The sequence below is a fragment of the Podarcis erhardii genome, assembly GCF_964252035.2.
Source record: "Podarcis erhardii genome assembly, chromosome: 10".
Classification (NCBI taxonomy): Eukaryota; Metazoa; Chordata; class Lepidosauria; order Squamata; family Lacertidae; genus Podarcis; species Podarcis erhardii.
In genome coordinates, this window is record NC_138500.1 from 24,921,981 (window position 1) to 24,939,155 (window position 17,175).

The 17,175-nt window shown below is 43.5% G+C and overlaps 1 protein-coding gene across 1 annotated transcript in view; it reads left to right on the forward strand.

Annotated features, from left to right (window-relative positions):
- The first annotated feature begins 722 nt into the window (after positions 1-722).
- Positions 723-17,175, forward strand: part of STAB2 (stabilin 2) — a 92,013-nt gene continuing 75,560 nt past the window's right edge. Inside the window, exons 1-11 of the mRNA XM_081878777.1 lie at positions 723-963; positions 2,399-2,532; positions 4,954-5,069; positions 6,795-6,880; positions 7,601-7,670; positions 9,492-9,587; positions 10,527-10,652; positions 11,507-11,703; positions 12,912-13,045; positions 14,312-14,445; positions 15,486-15,568. Of these exons, the coding sequence (XP_081734903.1) occupies positions 883-963; positions 2,399-2,532; positions 4,954-5,069; positions 6,795-6,880; positions 7,601-7,670; positions 9,492-9,587; positions 10,527-10,652; positions 11,507-11,703; positions 12,912-13,045; positions 14,312-14,445; positions 15,486-15,568 (1,257 nt within the window). The 5' untranslated portion in view covers positions 723-882. The remainder of the gene's footprint in view (positions 964-2,398; positions 2,533-4,953; positions 5,070-6,794; positions 6,881-7,600; positions 7,671-9,491; positions 9,588-10,526; positions 10,653-11,506; positions 11,704-12,911; positions 13,046-14,311; positions 14,446-15,485; positions 15,569-17,175) is intronic.

The following is a 17,175-nucleotide window of genomic DNA, read 5'->3' on the forward strand; positions in this document are numbered from 1 at the left end:
CAAACTTTATGTCTGGTATGCAAATGAATCCCTCCCAGTGGCGTAGCGTGGGTTGTCAGCACCCGGGGCAAGGCAAGTAATTTGCGCCCCCTAATCCTGGATTTGCGCCCCCTAACCCTATCCCTAACCCTAACCCCCAGATGTTGCGCCCGGTGTGGCCGGCCCCCCCTGCACCCCCCACGCTACGCCACTGATCCCTCCTGCAAAATACAGACAGTCTGGAGGCAGCCTCAAATGTTTGTTTGCACTGTGAGGCATGCAGGTAATTAGGACTGCTTTACAAAAACAAGTGTCGTCCATCCTAGCCTTCTTAAAAGAATCGATAAGATATCATCACAACATGAAGTAAGCACTTGCTACAGCTAACTGGAAACTTAGAGATGCTATTTTGCCCACCTCTGATAAGCCTTTTATTGAGCTCTGTTACACTCACATCTTTGCAATAAAATAAAATAAAACCAAGATCTGTCTCACTTCATTTAAGAAAGGTTAGTGGGTGACACATTGACTCATGGCCAGAACTTTATCTTCTGTCACCAGTGCTCAGTGTCCTTGGAAATCTGCTGTCAACAACTCCAGAAATTGGGGAGGGGGCCCAGGGAGGAGAATTTGCACAGTAAAGTCTGGCAGGATGCCAGTTAGGAAGTGTTAAACGAGTTTGCTGTGAGCACTTTCTGCAACCACATGCATTTGGGTAGCCTTTGCTATCTAAGGTCAGGATTCACATGCTCTCCATTCATTGCCTGCTTTGGGAGAAGGTAAAAAGGATATATTTTGAATGGCACTCGCTTTTGTCTAATAATGTGGATGAACTGAGCACAGCAGAATTTTGTAAAATTGTGTTGCTACGACATCAGCATTTATGAGCAACTATTTTTCATCATGGCGAAACACTTGGCATTTTTATTTCTCATATCATCTTTAATTACAAATTCCATCACTTTAATGAAAACAGCTGAACAGGTAAGTAGTGTGCTTTGTTTTTAGATGACGATACCAGAGTTTTTCATAAGGATCCATACTGGATGCCTATAGAGAAAGGAGGAGTAGCTATGGATAAACCTGTTGGCTGGTATTCAACTAACTTTTACTCACAGTAGGCTCTCTGAAATTAATGAACATGATGAAGTTAGGTCCATTAATTTCAATAGGTTTTCTCTGTTTAGTTGACTATCTCCCATAAACACACCTACAGGTGAGAAACTGAGTTTGAACAGGTACAGAGTAAAACAGGCAGAGGACTTGAGCCTGATCTCTGAGACAGATTTTAGAGCTAATCTTGGACTCTCTTGGCTATCAAGCTCTGAAATGTTGGTGTATCCATTCTCTCCATGAAAGAGATTTGGGTAACTAAGGCTATGCACTTCTTTTGAAGCAAGTGCCGTTGTACATAATAGGGCTTACTTCTGAGTGGACATGCATGGGATTTACTGAGAAGCATTGCTTTTTTTCTGGGGGGATGCAGGGGGACGCATACCCCTAAACATTTTTTGAATCTAAGTTTGGCCTCATTGAGGAGCAATATTTCAATATGAGTAGGAAAATGAGAGTACCCCTAAACATTTTTTTTTAGGAAAAAGCCACTGTACAAAAGTAAAGTTTCCCAAGGAGCTGGGGTCAATTTGGGTTCTCTCGGCTTCTACTTTTTCTACTCTTAAATCCAGCTCTCCACATTTCTGCAGCAATTTGCCATTATTAAAAAAAAAAAAATCATGATGAAAATTCCTTAGCAGATTTCTCCTAACGAACACATTTTTGCACGCAGTTTTGACTAAAGTACACATTTTGCAAGTTTTTTGGTCTGCCCATGAGCACCTGGTTGGCCACTGTGAGGAAAAGATGCTGAACTAAGTGGGCCTGTGGCCTCACACAGGGCTCTTTCTCAGGTTCATAGTTTTCCTTCTGGAGCCAGTGGCTTCATGAGCACATTTTTATTTTTTTTATTTTTTGGGTCAGGAAAACAGCACAGGTTAAAACCTCTCCTCCCCTGCACCACATTCCCAGTCCAAGGTCTATTCTTTAGCCAATGCTATTATTTTTGTGAACAAATTAAAAGGTACACAAATGTAACCATGCATTTAACATGCCGTTTAGTTTGGCTCTCAGAGGCCTCAGGGCACAATGGGAGGGTAAAGTGCTGCTGTTCTATTAAGCTCAGCATTTAAGGCATTGTTATTATTCTACCTCCTCCACTGACTGTAAACTTCTATGACTTCATACATATTATTTGACTCTCTCCACTCACCCTGAGCTTCTACTAAATGATTGCCTGGAATAGGCCAGAACCACTGTTAACATCAACACACCCAACTGCTGCTGAAAGCTCTATTATGACAATAGGTGAGAATGTGGGCAGCTCTAATTGCCTTAATTCTGTTTTCCCTCACTTCACTCTCAGGCAAAGAACAAATGTGACGAGAAGGCACTTGTTACCACAAAAACCAAATGCAGGTCTTGTTCCCTCAACTATGAAATCGGTTGTCCTGAAGGTTATACCAAAATCACCAATAGCTCTGGGATACAGGACTGCAGGTAATTCTTTTGTTTACCACATACAGATATTGCCAATAAGCGTAAGCCCCATTCGCACAATAGATCTATGGATACTATATGGGATGTAAAAGGCGCTGTGGTCTAAAACCACTGAGCCTCTTGGGCTTGCCAATCAGAAGGTTGGCGGTTCGAATCCTCACAACAGGGTGAACTCCTGTTGCTCTGTCCCAGCTTCTGCCTACCTAGCGGTTTGGAAGCAAGTAAAATAGGTACCGCTGCAGCGGAAAGGTAAACAGTGTTTCCGTGTGCTCTGGTTTCTGTCACGGTGTTCCGTTGCGCCAGAAGCAGTTTAATCATGCTGGCCACATGACCTGGAAAGCTGTCTGTGAACAAAAGCCGGTTCCCTTGGCTTGAAAGCAAGATGAGCACCACAGCCCCATAGTCGCCTTTGACTTAGCTGTCCAGGGGTTCTTTACCTTTTACCTTTACTATATGGAATGGCACCTGCTTGCCTTGCTCCTCAGCTTCAAATCCAGAGAGGCCCTAAAGCTGTTTCCCTTCAAATGTTTTCTGCATATACGACAAACACATGTGTCACAGACTGGCACACCACAATGGCAGGATCTGCATGTGTTTGTTACACAGATTGAGAAGATCCTCATGCATACAACTTCACGCACAGATCAGGTCTCCAGTATGCAATAGGGAACATTCGTATGTGCTTTTCAAGGATCTGGAAGGTGTAGAGAAGAGGCCCCGCTACACAGGTGCAGCTGAGTGCAGGGGGTGTGTGGGTATGGGTGTGTGTGTGGGTGTGCATTCAAATATCATAATGAAAAAACCTGTGTTGATGGCTGAGCCAGTCACGCTGCCCCCCTGCATGGTCATTGCATAAATGCAAAACATTAAAAGAGCCCCTGAAAATGTAGTTAGCTGAAGTATGGAATGTCTCAAGGATGGCTAAGCTATTAAGATATGTTAAGGAAAAGACAGTATGTTTCTATGAGAATTGCAGGCCCTTTATTAAATTATTGGGAGCAGGGCCTGTCCATGTGGCATTGTGAGGCAGTCACCTCAGGGTGGCAGGCTCTGGACAGGACCGCTGCCCATCCACTGTGTTCCACTGCCTGCCCCTGCCACCTGCTCCCGTTCTTGCCTTCTAGGCTTCTTTTACTTCATGGGCCACTTCCAGGTAGTGCCTGCTGAGGAGGTGGAGGAGGAGGAGGCAAGGTGCGACATTTTCAGTTTAATCTGGAGCAGCAAAACATCCTGCCTTTTTTTCCCCTTGGCCATTAGAGCTTTGAGGAGGAGGACCGCAAGTTCCACAGGTGCAATTTCTCCCGTCAAGTTGATGGGGAAAAGTGCACCTGCCGAATGTTGCACTCTGTCACGATCATGGATTTTAAATGTCCAAAAGGCCTGGCATCTTACACAACAGCAATGGCCGCCTTGTATAGGAGTGAGAACCTTGCTAAGAATCCAGTGAAAAAGAAGAGCTTAAGACAAGACTTAAGACAAGCCCTAAACGGCCTTGGCATAGTACAGTGGTACCTCGGATTACAGACGCTTCAGGTTACAGACACTTCAGGTTACAGATTCCGCTAACCCAGAAATATTACCTCAGGTTAAGAACTTTGCTTCAGGATGAGAACAGAAATCGTGCTCTGGCGGTGTGGTGGCACCAGGAGGCCCCATTAGCTAAAGTGGTGCTTCAGGTTAAGAACAGTTTCAGGTTAAGAACAGACCTCCGGAACGAATTAAGTACTTAACCCGAGGTACCACTGTACTGTATACTTGAAGGAGCATCTCTAGGCTCATTCAGCCTGGACCCTGAGGTCCAGCTCTGAGGGCCTTCTGGCGGTTCCCTCACTGCGAGGTTACAGGGAACCAGGCAGAGGGCCTTCTCGGTAGTGGCGCCCGCCCTGTGGAATGCCCTCCCACCAGATGTCAAGGAAATACTGACTTTTAGAGGCTATCTGAAGGCAGCCCTGTTTAGGGAAGTTTTTAATGTTTGATGTTTTAATGTGTTTTAAATATCCTGTTGGAAGCTGCCCAGAGTGGCTGGGGAGGCCCGGCCAGATAGGTGGGGGTATAAGTAATAAATTGTTGTTGTTGTTGTTAGACTTTGAAAATAAGGGCAGAGAGTTTGTGTAAACAGGCCAGTGAAGGGATCTGAGTGGCAGCTTAATAGTGGCATGTAGGCAACTAACTTTTACCCAGAGTAGGTGTTTGAAAGAAGGCAGGGGGTGATTCCTTCCAAACCTCTACAGACAGAGAGTTCCACAGGGCAGGGCTGCCATGCTGAAGGCTCGGTCTCTAGTGAAGGCCAACAAAATCTCAGGAATGTGGGGAACCAGCAGAAGCGGCCCATGAGAGGCACATTTAAAAGGCGGAAGCCTTTTTAGGGATTCAGCTGTTAACTGTGTAACTTTAACAAAACCCCAAATCCTTTTCTTCCAGGTACTACCTTGAAATCAGGAGTTTTACTCTCTCCCTCCCTGGATGCCGGCACTTATGCATGAGGGAATTCCAGCAGTCTCAATGTTGCCAAGGATATTGGGGGCCCGAATGCCTAGGTAAAAGCGTCTTATCGGCCTACATCTCCAACCTGTAGTCCTCCAGATGTTCTTGGGCTAAAGTTCCCGTCACCCCCAGTCAGACTGGCTACTGGTCTGGTCCACATTCCTGTTGTTAGTGGTAGAGGATATAGCACTTTAACAAAATGTAAATAAAAGGAGGAAGCCCTTTTCTTGCCAAGGTTCAGCTGTAGAAAAATACTGATAATAATGGTAGTTCTGTGAACTGATACAGAGGACTGGCTACCCCTCTGCTGTAGCTTCAAAACAAGAGGCAGCCAGGAAATGGAATAAAGTTGTCAGCAGTTTTCAGGTGCGCACACACTTCCTTCATTGAGAACAGTCCAATGCATGAGCCTAAGCACTTTTCTGGATCTTGCTCTCAGAGTCTGAATGCCATTTGGTTAGCCTATTGCAGGCATAGGCAAACTCGGCACTCCAGATGTTTTGAGATTCCAACTCCCATCATCCCTAGCTAACAGGACCAGTGGTCAGGGATGATGGGAATTGTAGTCTCAAAACATCTGGAGGACTGAGTTTGGGGATGCCTGGCCTATTGCTTCAGGCCAACCTGAAACATTTTGCTGTTTTAGGCAGATTGTTGCCTGCTATCTGATCCTTTTAACTACAGACACCAGGAGTTGAATCTGGTGCATTCTCATTACAGAGTTCTTGGACTAATGTCAATGGTCTTCTGTAGCCCATTCTGCAATATGGCACTCCATATTGCCTCTCCAGCAGTAAATGGTTATTTGTTACTATTGCATTATTTTTTTAATTTCCTGGATTGCTTCCCATGAGTCTCCCCAAACCAGTGTACAATGACATATATAAAACAGTGACACACATAAAAGTAATTTTTAAAAAACATTTTAAAAACAACAGCAGCACATACACAAAATCTGTTCAAAATCAGAGACAGATACCAAGTGGAATAAAGATTTTAGAAGGCTTGTTGAAAGGCGACTATATTCAACAGGCACCAAAAGGACGCAGAGATAGGCAGTGAGTAGGTGCCACCACACTAAAGGCCTAATTCCGACAGTTTGTGGAGTTGACCTCCCAAGAGGATGATCTCCCAAGAGGCCATCTTTTGGGTGTCCTGGTCCCAAGTGGTGTACCAAAACCAGCCCGTTGTACTTCGCCCGTTGGCTAATTGGCAGGCAATGCAATTCTTGCAGTAGCAAGGTAATATGATGGCAGTATGCTACCGCAGTGAGCAGTCAAGCCACTGCATTTTGCATTAGCTTCAGATTCCAGGTCAACCTCAAGGTCAGCATTAGATAGAGTGCATCACAGCAGTCTGATCTTCAGGTTCTTAGCGTAGGTTATGAACTATTGTCCTTTTCCACCTTTCTGTGATTTCCATTTTCACATCTGGTGGCCCTCCAGATGTTAGCCTGACTGCAGCTGCCATGATTCCTAACCATTGGCTGTGCTGGATGGGAATTGGAGTTGAACAACACCTGGAGGGAGACAGGTTCTCCACCCCTTATCTAGGGTGTGCAGCGGTGGCGATGGGGGTGGAGCATTAACCTTGACACTTGCCCTCCCTTTTTGGCAACTGGAAAAGAACCTGTCTGGGTAGTGTTTTATATGGTCAGCTGGCCAGCACAACTCCCGTACTGACCCAAAATGCCTATCTGAACAGATTTTAACGAGCTCACTGCTCTACTGTAAAACTCGTCACCATTAAACTGAGTTTTGTTGATGGCTTGTTTTCAGAATGTCCTGGTGGAGCGACATTGCCCTGTAATAACAAGGGGCGTTGTTTTCAAGGTGTTATCGGAAATGGAACCTGCACCTGCAAGGTATGTGCTTTTTGTTATTATAGCTGAGAAATGGCACAGAATTAATGACTACAGTGTGGCTTCTTAATAATTTTTAGGAAAAACCTGAGTTATGAACTCTGAAGTCTCTGTTTAACTCTCACTTCTGCCATATGCTTAGTAGGGGACCTGCCCAATTACACTATGGACACATTCACACATCACAATAAACCACACAGCTGGGAGGCGGGCTAGGAAACAGCTGCTTTTGATTTTTCACAGCTTGCCATATCAGCTTGGACCCAGCTTAGAAAAGCAAAGCAAAGCAAAGCAAAAAGAATAAGGCTCTTAAGTAAACACACATATGAGAATGGAAGCAAATAAATGAGATGGTTCACTTTACCAGTTTACCTTAGCTGTGGTTTGTTTAAACAAGCCAGCTTCATCAGTTATAGAAGTTGTCTCGTTTGGTGCTGATCATAGTTAACGTTCTCCACATTTTGTTGGACTGGACAAACCGTGGTTAAGTAAAAGCAGAAGCACAAGGTTCTGAACATGTTGAAGGAGGAGGAGAAAGGGGTGGTGGAGTGCAAAGCTGGAGACTTGCTGTGCCTTGTTCCTGCATGTTCACATCACACTAAACCATAGTTTAGCATGGCTTGCAAATGCAGTCATAATGTAGTCATGAGTTTGCAGCCTGAGTCTTGTATCAGCTGTTATACTTCCGTAACCACCCTTATTTTTAAATGCTGCTTCCTGTAGAAAGGCTTTGGTGGAACTGCCTGTGAAAAATGTGCAGAAGACAATCTCTATGGACCTAATTGTACCTCAGGTATGTCTTGTTTGGGTAGGGTGTTAGGCTCCTTTAAAAATAGAATGTACTAACTCATAAATGAAAGTTCCATTACTGCACAATAGGTTGCAGAGATAATGCCCTATTTTGGCATTAGGAAAACATAATCCTTCACTCAAAGCAAATGCTTTGTTCCTATCCAAGTATGCTTCTTAAATGCCATTTATGAGGAGCATCCATAATCTGGCAAATCCTCTGTGCTGTCCAAAGGGTTTATCTTGGAATTTAAGGCAGGCCGCCATGCTGTTCATGGGTTGTTGTTCTTTGCAAGAAGATATACCTGAGAAATATATCTATGCATCCAGATTATCCCCAAATTCATGTTCATCTGCAACTACATGTGTGAAATTGCAGTCATGTAACCATGTTATTCCCCATGTTCCCAGGTTTTTTATTCATGTCACCTAGCAGTTGCCATGCTAAAAGCAGTCACGTGTGATTATAGATTCTCTATGCACAATTAGATTGTTCAAATTACTATTTTGTGCAGCAAAATTGTTATCGTGGAGCAGCCAGGATCTTCCTTGTAGAGTGATGATGAAGAGGTTGTTACTTAGTTAATGTTGTAACCAGCCCTGGGACCTTTCTTAAGAATAAGAATGAGAAATAATTCTGAGGCACTAAGCACTCTATGCAAAAACAATAAATTGCAGGTGTCTGCACCCTGTCTTCCCATCTAACCCCACTGCCAATGCCCCCTAAGCCTTTGTGCAGCTCTCTGGAAGCCCGAACTCCATCTTCCTCCTGTGAGAGATTGCAACACTTCAATAATTATCATCCAGGGTGTTTTTCTGAACTTTGAGTTAGGAATTTTAAGATGGTTCTCCTCAATTCCAGCTCAGTGCTTTATCCCCTATTGCACACTGGCTCTTCCAGCTACCTGGAGAGGCCAAGGAGTGTGCCTGAGACCTTCTGCATGCAAAGCATGTGCTCAACCACTGAGCTGCAGCCCCATCTAACCAAACGAGAAGGTTTTGCAAGAATTGAGCTTCTGCAGTCTCGTACATTAGCCTTTTATCAGACAGGAATGTTTCCTGTAGATAGCTTCTGTTGTAAGTATAGAGGGAAACTGCAGCAATCAGGATATAGGTTAGTAGGTGCTGACATGCTGAGAATGTATTGAAGACATTTCCTACGGATATTTCCTATGCAGCACAGCTGAGTTGTTCTGCAAGGCACTTCTAACTAGAAAAAAAGTACTGTATATGGAACACATTGAAGGTCTGGGGACAAAATGAAATGGGGGGAAAATCCACTTCTGCCCAGAGGTCTTGGACAAACAGCCATCTATTAATTCTTCCATCTCATCACCTGTGTAAAAGTAACCTACCTCCCAGAGTTGCTCTGAGAATAAATTATATAAGCATTCTGGGAAAGCAATGTTGTCAGAATTATTCATAACAATGATCTAGGAGTGTTGCTGACACCGCTGAAAAGTATATAATGAACAGTAGAACATTCAGGATATGCCTTTATGCTCCTTTCTGGCAGCCTCTGCTTCCTGCCATGGGGCTTGAAGGTTTCTAGGGACATTGCCAAGTAATTTTAACAATGGGTAAGCAGTTGCGTATTTAACCACCACTGTATCTGGACAATGGCGGGCCTTCACACAACCTGTGTACCATGAGCAAATCATAGTGAGGCTGGGTTGGGAAGTAGCAAGCCGTATTCTGTGGTCATAAATTTGTCCTCCACACAGACCCCCGTGATCCTGTTAACTTTTGCATTGAAATATCTGCAGTCTTAAATGTGTAGCTAAAATATTGCCGACTGCTCTAAAGGCTTCATTCCTGCTCCTAGTATGCAGCTGCGTTCATGGAATATGCAACAGTGGGATAACTGGAGATGGAAAATGCACATGTTTGTCTGGATACAAAGGTCCTAGCTGTGACCAACGTAAGTGACACTTCTGTTCCTGAGCATACGAGATGAGCATACGTAGATGGTAGTCTAATTACGGCAGCTGGGGTGGCCCAAATTAATGAACAGTTTGATTTGTATAGTGTCAGGCTTCAGGGAATCCAATTCCTCCCCCGGTGGGCAGCCAAGAAATACACATAGATAACAAGAAGAGTTCTTACCAAGTCCTTTAATCAATATTCACAGAGAGGGGCTTTGAAAAGTGCCTCTCCATTCCAATAATGGCGTTGCTCCAAGTAAAGTCCCACCCCCTCCATCTCTCCTATCATACGTCATCCCTGTGCCAGCTGATCTGTCCTTTCTGCCTCTGAGCCTTCTGTTCTCCTACTCTCAATGCTCGCTGGGACCTGGGAGAAGGGGGTCTGGTATGCTTTCCAAAGACACTAAGTCTGTCAGCTCTCTCTCCCCTGGTGCTTCTTCTTCCTTCTTCTCTCCCAATATTTCCCAGCTTCTCCCCTCTGCAGCCTTTGAACTGTTACCTTCTGCAAACCACTGTTCTAAATCTATACTGTCTCCTTCTTCTCTGGGCAGTGCAGGAGGAAAAGGGGTGGCCCCCACCTTTCTTCCTCAGTCTAGCCGCTGACATATAGTGGCAACGAATGGTAAGCCATTCAAAGGATCAGATTACAACAAGTGCGTCATGAGCTTTTGTGGCAGGTGGACTGCGCTTCTTGAAGATCTGTACATGCCAACAGTTTTTAACCACTATTGCCATTAGTATGACAACTGTAGCAGCAGCATATGGCAGGTGAGAAAGTTATGGAGTAGGTAGAGATGTTACACAGTGCAGAGCACTCTGTATCAGTTGTACGTTGTCTCGCTTCCTGGCTTTTGCCACAGTGTAATTAACACTTCTGTATATAGCTTGAGAAGATGTTTGAACCCATATAATTAACGGGCCTCTTTCTGTCCTAGCAATCCCTGAATGTCAAGCCTTGCGCTGCCCAGAAAACTCCAGGTGCTCCGTCTCCAGTCCAGATGAAAGCCAAATGGAATGCAAATGCCTTCCCAACTATGAAGGAGATGGCAAACAGTGTGAACGTAAGTAACTGAGCAGGTTTGAAACATTTGAAACACAGCAAACTCAGGCAGGTGAGGTCATTTTAATTTCAGCGTGTATGAAGCTGCATTTTCATACACTTCAGTAATGCACGTTGTTTCACAGCGTTGGTCAATCGGTTGACTCCTGCATAATTTTAAGGAAAAAAAGAATGAATATGGATGATGGCCAGTTACCAAATGATAACTCCTTGTGTTGTGAGTGTAGCCTGCAGTGGCTGATGGGGAGGTGGCTCTCTGGTGTATCATCCGGTTTGTCTGTCAGACGATCAAGGGGAAAAGATAAACTTCTTTTCCCCCTTACTGGTAATAGTTAAGAGAGAGTGGTGGAGTATGGGGTATCTCAGTCAAACCTGAGTTGGTCAATTGGGTATTGACTGCTTACATCACTTGGGGCAGGCTTCCTCAAACTTGGCCTTCCAGATGTTTTGAGACTACAATTCCCATCATCCCTGACCACTGGTCCTGCTAGCTAGGGATCGTGGGAGTTGTAGGCCAAAAACTTCTGGAGGGCTGAGTTTGAGGAAGCCTGACTTGGGGTTTCTAGCCAGTCAGCAACAGTGCTGAATGAGATGGTTCTGTGGCCAGCTTCTGTTGTTCTGTGGCAAGGGGGGAGCCTTTGCTCTCCACCCACAATTGCCCCCCACCCAAAACTGAGGGCATCCATCCTTCTTGGTAAATCATTGTCGGTATCATCCAATCAAGTGGCAAAGAAACTCCTATCGTTCACTTCCTTTCCAGGTCTTTTGTTGATGTGGAAAAATGAAAACAATCCATGTTTGTTTTTTATTCATTTCTGGTCTTTATTTACCTCACTTTTTTCTCCAACCCCCAAGCCATCAACCCATGCTCAAAGCAGGTTTGTGATCCTCATGCCGATTGCCTCTACCTTGGACCCAATCGTCACAAATGTACATGCCAATATGGTTACACGGGAGATGGCGAAGTTTGCATACCAATAGATCCTTGTCAGACAAACTTGGGGGATTGCCCCACCGAGTCTACTGTCTGCAAATATGATGGCCCTGGAAAGGTAAGTGCAACTCTGAAATAAATGTTGACCAAATTGTAGGGGAAAGGGTTAAGTACAGACACACTTCACTGAGCTGGTTCTCCAAATACTGGCAGTCTCTTGTGGCTGCTTTTCATTATTATTATTATTATTATTATTATTATTATTATTATTATTGACAATTTTATAAATGTGGTTTCTCTCCAGTGAGGTTTCATTCTACCACCACAGTATTCTACCATCTCATGTGCACATCATTCTGCTTTATTTATTTATTCCATATATTAATATACTGCTTATAAGACTTTCTCCATGTGGTTTACAGAATAATTCAGTATGTGTACATATATATTGATGAAAATGAAAAATTACAATGAAATATAAAACAATAAGATCCCAGAAAAATCACAAACATAGCAGCACATTATGAAAAGACTTTAAGCACCATGAAAGGACTTTAAGCATTCCCTTTTCAGCCTCTCTCTCGTAAAGACTTTACTTCCACAAAATTTTCGTAGGGTCAGGTTTTCTGACTGGACCACAACTTTCACAGTTCATTGCAGCAATGCCATTTAGGTTTTGCACACATTACATTTTATTCTCAAATCAATGGAGACCAAGTACTTGTTTTTCCTACGTAGTCTAAATATATTGTATATATATTTTTGCCCCCGAGAAGCACATCTTGAGAAACTCGTTTCACCCAAAATCTTTGTGATATTGCCTGAAATTGGCACTGGTGTTGGCGGTGCTTCTCGGCCAGCAGCAGATGCCGCAAGCAGTGGCAGCAGCAGGTATGGCGCTGACAGGAACGGCAAGGTGCAAGTTCACATTTTGCCTCAAGTGTCGAAATTGGATGCACCTCGCCTGTGAAGTTGAGACCTCAGAATCTGGTGGTAACAGTAACTTGCATCAGTTCAGGTCAGTGGAGAGGCTGCAGGATCCAGGGCCAGGGGCCTGTTCTTCAGAAGTACTGAGGAGCGAGAACGAATCCTCCTTGGAATAGTTGCTGCTTGAGAACTTTTCTCCAAAGCCTCCCGGTCCAGACAGTGAGAAGCTTGCCATTTACATTTCAACACGGGCAGCACAATGGATGTAGGAGAGGAAATAGCAACAAAGAACAATAGAGGAGGAATGGGAAAGGCAGTGGTAACAAGAGAGATAATTAAAAAGAAAAGCATTTTTAAAAGGAAAGACTGATAAAACATTCTTTGTTTCTCCCAATTTAGTCCCACTGTGAATGCAAAGAACATTTCAGAAAGTTTGTACCTGGACTTGGGTGCAGTATGACGGATATCTGTGCAACTCACAACCCCTGCCATAAATATGCCGAGTGCACAATGGCTGCACCAGGACAAACTCAGTAAGTCGTTTATCTTCTGGTGTCTTTCTGAGATATGTCTGCTGTTCTCTCATTGGGCTGTTTATCAAGACTGAAACTGCAAAAGTGAGGTTTTATGCAAAAATAAATTCCAGGTGGAATGGATGGGAGAGCAAGATGTTTATACCCTTCATGTGGCAAAGCATTCCGTGTCTGCGTTTCCTCTGTATTATTTACATACCAATCAACAATCTAGCCAAAGCTCGGCATTTATTAATATTAATATTAATATTAATATTAATATTAATATTAATATTAATATTAATATTACATTACTTGGATTGTCCTACCTCTTAGCAGGGCTGTCACCTGCTCAGGGCAGACACTGATCAGATCCTGATATCCTAGTTGGTAAACCACCTTTAAGTTCATTCCATATACTATCATTCCATATTTAGAAATGTTACATCCAAACTGACTCACTGCTTTTTGTTGTTGATGTGCCTTTTATTTCAAAGACTGTTGAGACCCATCTGTTGAACTGCATTGTGTCTCTGCTGCTTTGTGTTTCCAGATTCCACTTTGAATGATTTTCTATGCCTTTTAGACTTTCTGAAGCAGGTAGATTGCTGACAAGAGTTTCTCTTCCAATGAAAGTCCCATGCTGCGTGACAACAGACCTTTGAAACTGAAGAGAGGAGCAAAAGCAGTTTGTAATTGCATACTCACCATACATTTAAAGCACATTTAAAGCACATTACTTCACCCATAGAATCCTGGGAACTATTGTTTAACTCTCATAGACCTACAACTTCCAGCATCCATAACAATCTACAGTTCCCGGAATTGTTTGGGGGAAGTCATTTGCTTTCAATATGCTTTACAGGTATGGTTCATATGCAGCCGGTGATGTTTTATGGGTCTGTTAGAAAAATCAGCAACCCCCCTGTGTTTGTACAAGCCAAAACAAAATAAAAAAATTCCTTCCAGTAGCACCTTAAAGACCAACTAAGTTAGTTCTTGGTATGAGCTTTCGTGTGCATGCACATACCAAGAACTAACTTAGTTGGTCTTTAAGGTGCTACTGGAAGGAATTTTTTTATTTTGTTTTGACTATGGCAGACCAACACGGCTACATATCTGTAATTTGTACAAGCCATTACACTGGCCCAAAACAGCTCTTTGCATCATGACCTATGTAAACAACAACAACAACAACTCAGTATGATATTGTTTAGTTAAAAACACTGTTACTCATGGTTGTTTCTTCTTCTGCTAAACGGCAATACCTGTTGCTTTTTTGCTCAGATGTACATGCCGAAAGGGTTATGAAGGTGATGGATATATTTGCCACGGAAACATCATGGACCAGATTAGAGACATGAACACCAAACCTGGAGGGCAGTGGCAAGGAAAACTAATATCTGCTATAGAACTCTTTGGTATGTAGCTACATTCAACCAAGAAGGCTGGATTTCAAAACTTAGCTAGTAGGGGTGTGTTGCAACTGTCCGAAGACTCACAAATGAGAAATATTTGAGACCCAGATGGACTCAAGTGATCTTGAAGAGTTCTCCCTAGCTATTTCCTCCTGGTCTTTTGAAAGAACACCAGTTCTAAATCAAGATAGGTATTCATGTGATACAAGGATATGCTCTTATCCTTATATTTGTCTCCAGATCCATAAAATTGGGGTGGATCCTTCAACGCCCATCTACTCTGTGGGCCTATCCATCAGCCCCTCAACCTATGCAATCCAGAGATACAGCCATACTGTCTATTTAAAGCACATTTAAAACATATTACTTCTCCCAAAGAGTCCTGAGAACTGTAGTTTCCCTCTCAGAACTAGGAAATACCAGGGAATGCAAAACATACATTCTACCACTGAGTTTAAGAACAGAAAGTACCTGAATGGGATGCTTAGAGTTTGCACCATGCCATTGCTGGGAAGTACATGCATTATCTTAGCATAAAGGACTGTTAACTTCACACACACACACACACACACACACACAGAGAGAGAGAGAGAGAGAGAGAGAGAGAATGGGAGGAAGAAGATTATAAACTTGTGGAGGAAACAGGATGGATAAGGACAGTAGAGGAAACTGCTGATGGGAGATAGCAAGAAATCCATCCCCTATAATTAACTGTTATGTTTACAGTTTCCAAAGCTGTAGTATCAACTCCTCCAAAATTCAGATGGTCAAAAACGAACATGTTAGCTGTTTCAGAATAAACACAATTACCTCTTGGAGGCCCATGAGCAAATTTCGCCTTAGGTGGCAAAACAGGATGAGCCGACCCTGGCTATAGGCCTTTATTTTTTTAATGTTAATAATTGGTTGTACTCATCTGATACATTTCTTAAAGTTGTCTCCCTTTATTCTATGCATTTTTTAAAAATCCATTAAAAATACTTATACAGAATTCATTTTACAGTATTCATTCTTTTGTTCCATTTTTCTGTTTTCCTCGTAAGAAAATGCCTACGAATGGCCGCTGAATACTTTGGGACCATTTACAGTTCTTGTTCCAACAAGCAAGGGGTTCAAAGGAGTAAACGTAAGTGTCATGTTCAAAAATGGCATATTTTAAAAATGATGAATATTTGTTTAGTTCTACGGCACCTTTCATCAATGTGATGCCCTGCAGAAGTTTTGGACGGCAACTCCCATCAGCCTCAGCCACTGTTGCCATGTCAGCTGGACTTGATGGAAGCTGTAATCCAAAATGCCTGGAGGGCACCAGGTTGGTGAAGAAATGATATGACATATTTTAAGTTCTGAGCATATCCACAGTAAAATACAATTTGTTCTTGGCCCTATTGGGTAGCAATTATATGCAGCCTTAAACTGATTCAGTGTGTTACTTAATAGTTGTAGTCAAGCCAAAGGGTCGTGCTCACCTAAGTTATATTTGGTATAGGCCTGCTGAAATTAATGTAACTAAATTAGTCATGTCCATTAATTTTCACAGGACTTCTCTGAGTATGATTAATATTATGGCTGCAATCCAAAATCTGTTGCTCAGCTTGCATATCCTTTTGGGTGAAGCACATTATTTTGTGGTTGGGCAGCACAATTTTCTAGCTAGCTTGAGCTGTAGCTCTTGTTATTGTGGTCTGTATTATACTCACCTATTGGTTAGTGCCAATGACATCCCTGCTAACCTGTCAGCTTTGTTCATTCAACATTTTGTAAATGTTTAGATTTTTTTATTTTTTTTACTACTGTAGAACAGAATGCTTTTTTGTTTTGTACAAGAACCTGGGAATAGAAGAATGCTTCCTTGCACCTCTGTCATTAGGAAAAAGATGTTACCTTTTAATTTTTTTCTGTTTTCACTGCTTTGGGCCCAGACTAAGACTGCAAGCCTAATCATGTGTAAAAAGTAAAGGTAAAGGGACCACTGATCATTAGGTCCAGTTGTGGACAACTCTGGGGTTGCAGCACTCATCTCACTTTATTGGCCAAGTGAGCCGGCGTACAGCTTCCGGGTCATGTGGCCAGCATGACTAAGCCGCTTCTGGTGAAGCCAGAGCAGCGCACGGAAACGCTGTTTACCTTCCCGCCAGAGCGGTACCTATTTATCTACTTGCACTGCGTGCTTTTGAACTGCTAGGTTGACAGGAGCTGGGTGTCACGGTCCGGTCTACGGGCGATCAAAGTCCCAGCTGAGGACCTCAGGACCGGGGGCAAGATGGTGGGGTGGGAGCAGGAATGAGAGTCCAGAAGCCAGGGGTCCGAAGGTCAGGAAGTAGGGAGTCACAAAGTCAAGGGTCCGAGGGTCGAGAAGCAAGGAGTTGAGAAGCTGAGGTCCAAGAATCAGGAAGCAAAAAGCCAAACACAGCAAGGCAGGAAATATGTTGCTGTGGCAAAGAGCCAAAGGGAAATGCTGACCTTATATCCCTTCCCGGCTCTTGCCACCAGGTGCTGTGAGTTACCAAGCGGCCTCACCTGTGTGGCCGCACCTTGCCTCTCCAGAACAAACTTAGGAAGGCCCTAGTCCTGCGAAGCCCTGCTGGTCACGGCCTGGCTCCTGCACACACTCCTGATACTGAGACCGAGCAATGGGAGCTCACCCCATTGTGGGGATTCGAACCACTGACCTTCTGATCGGCAAGCCCTAGGCTCTGTGGTTTAACCCACAGTGCCACCCACATCATGTGT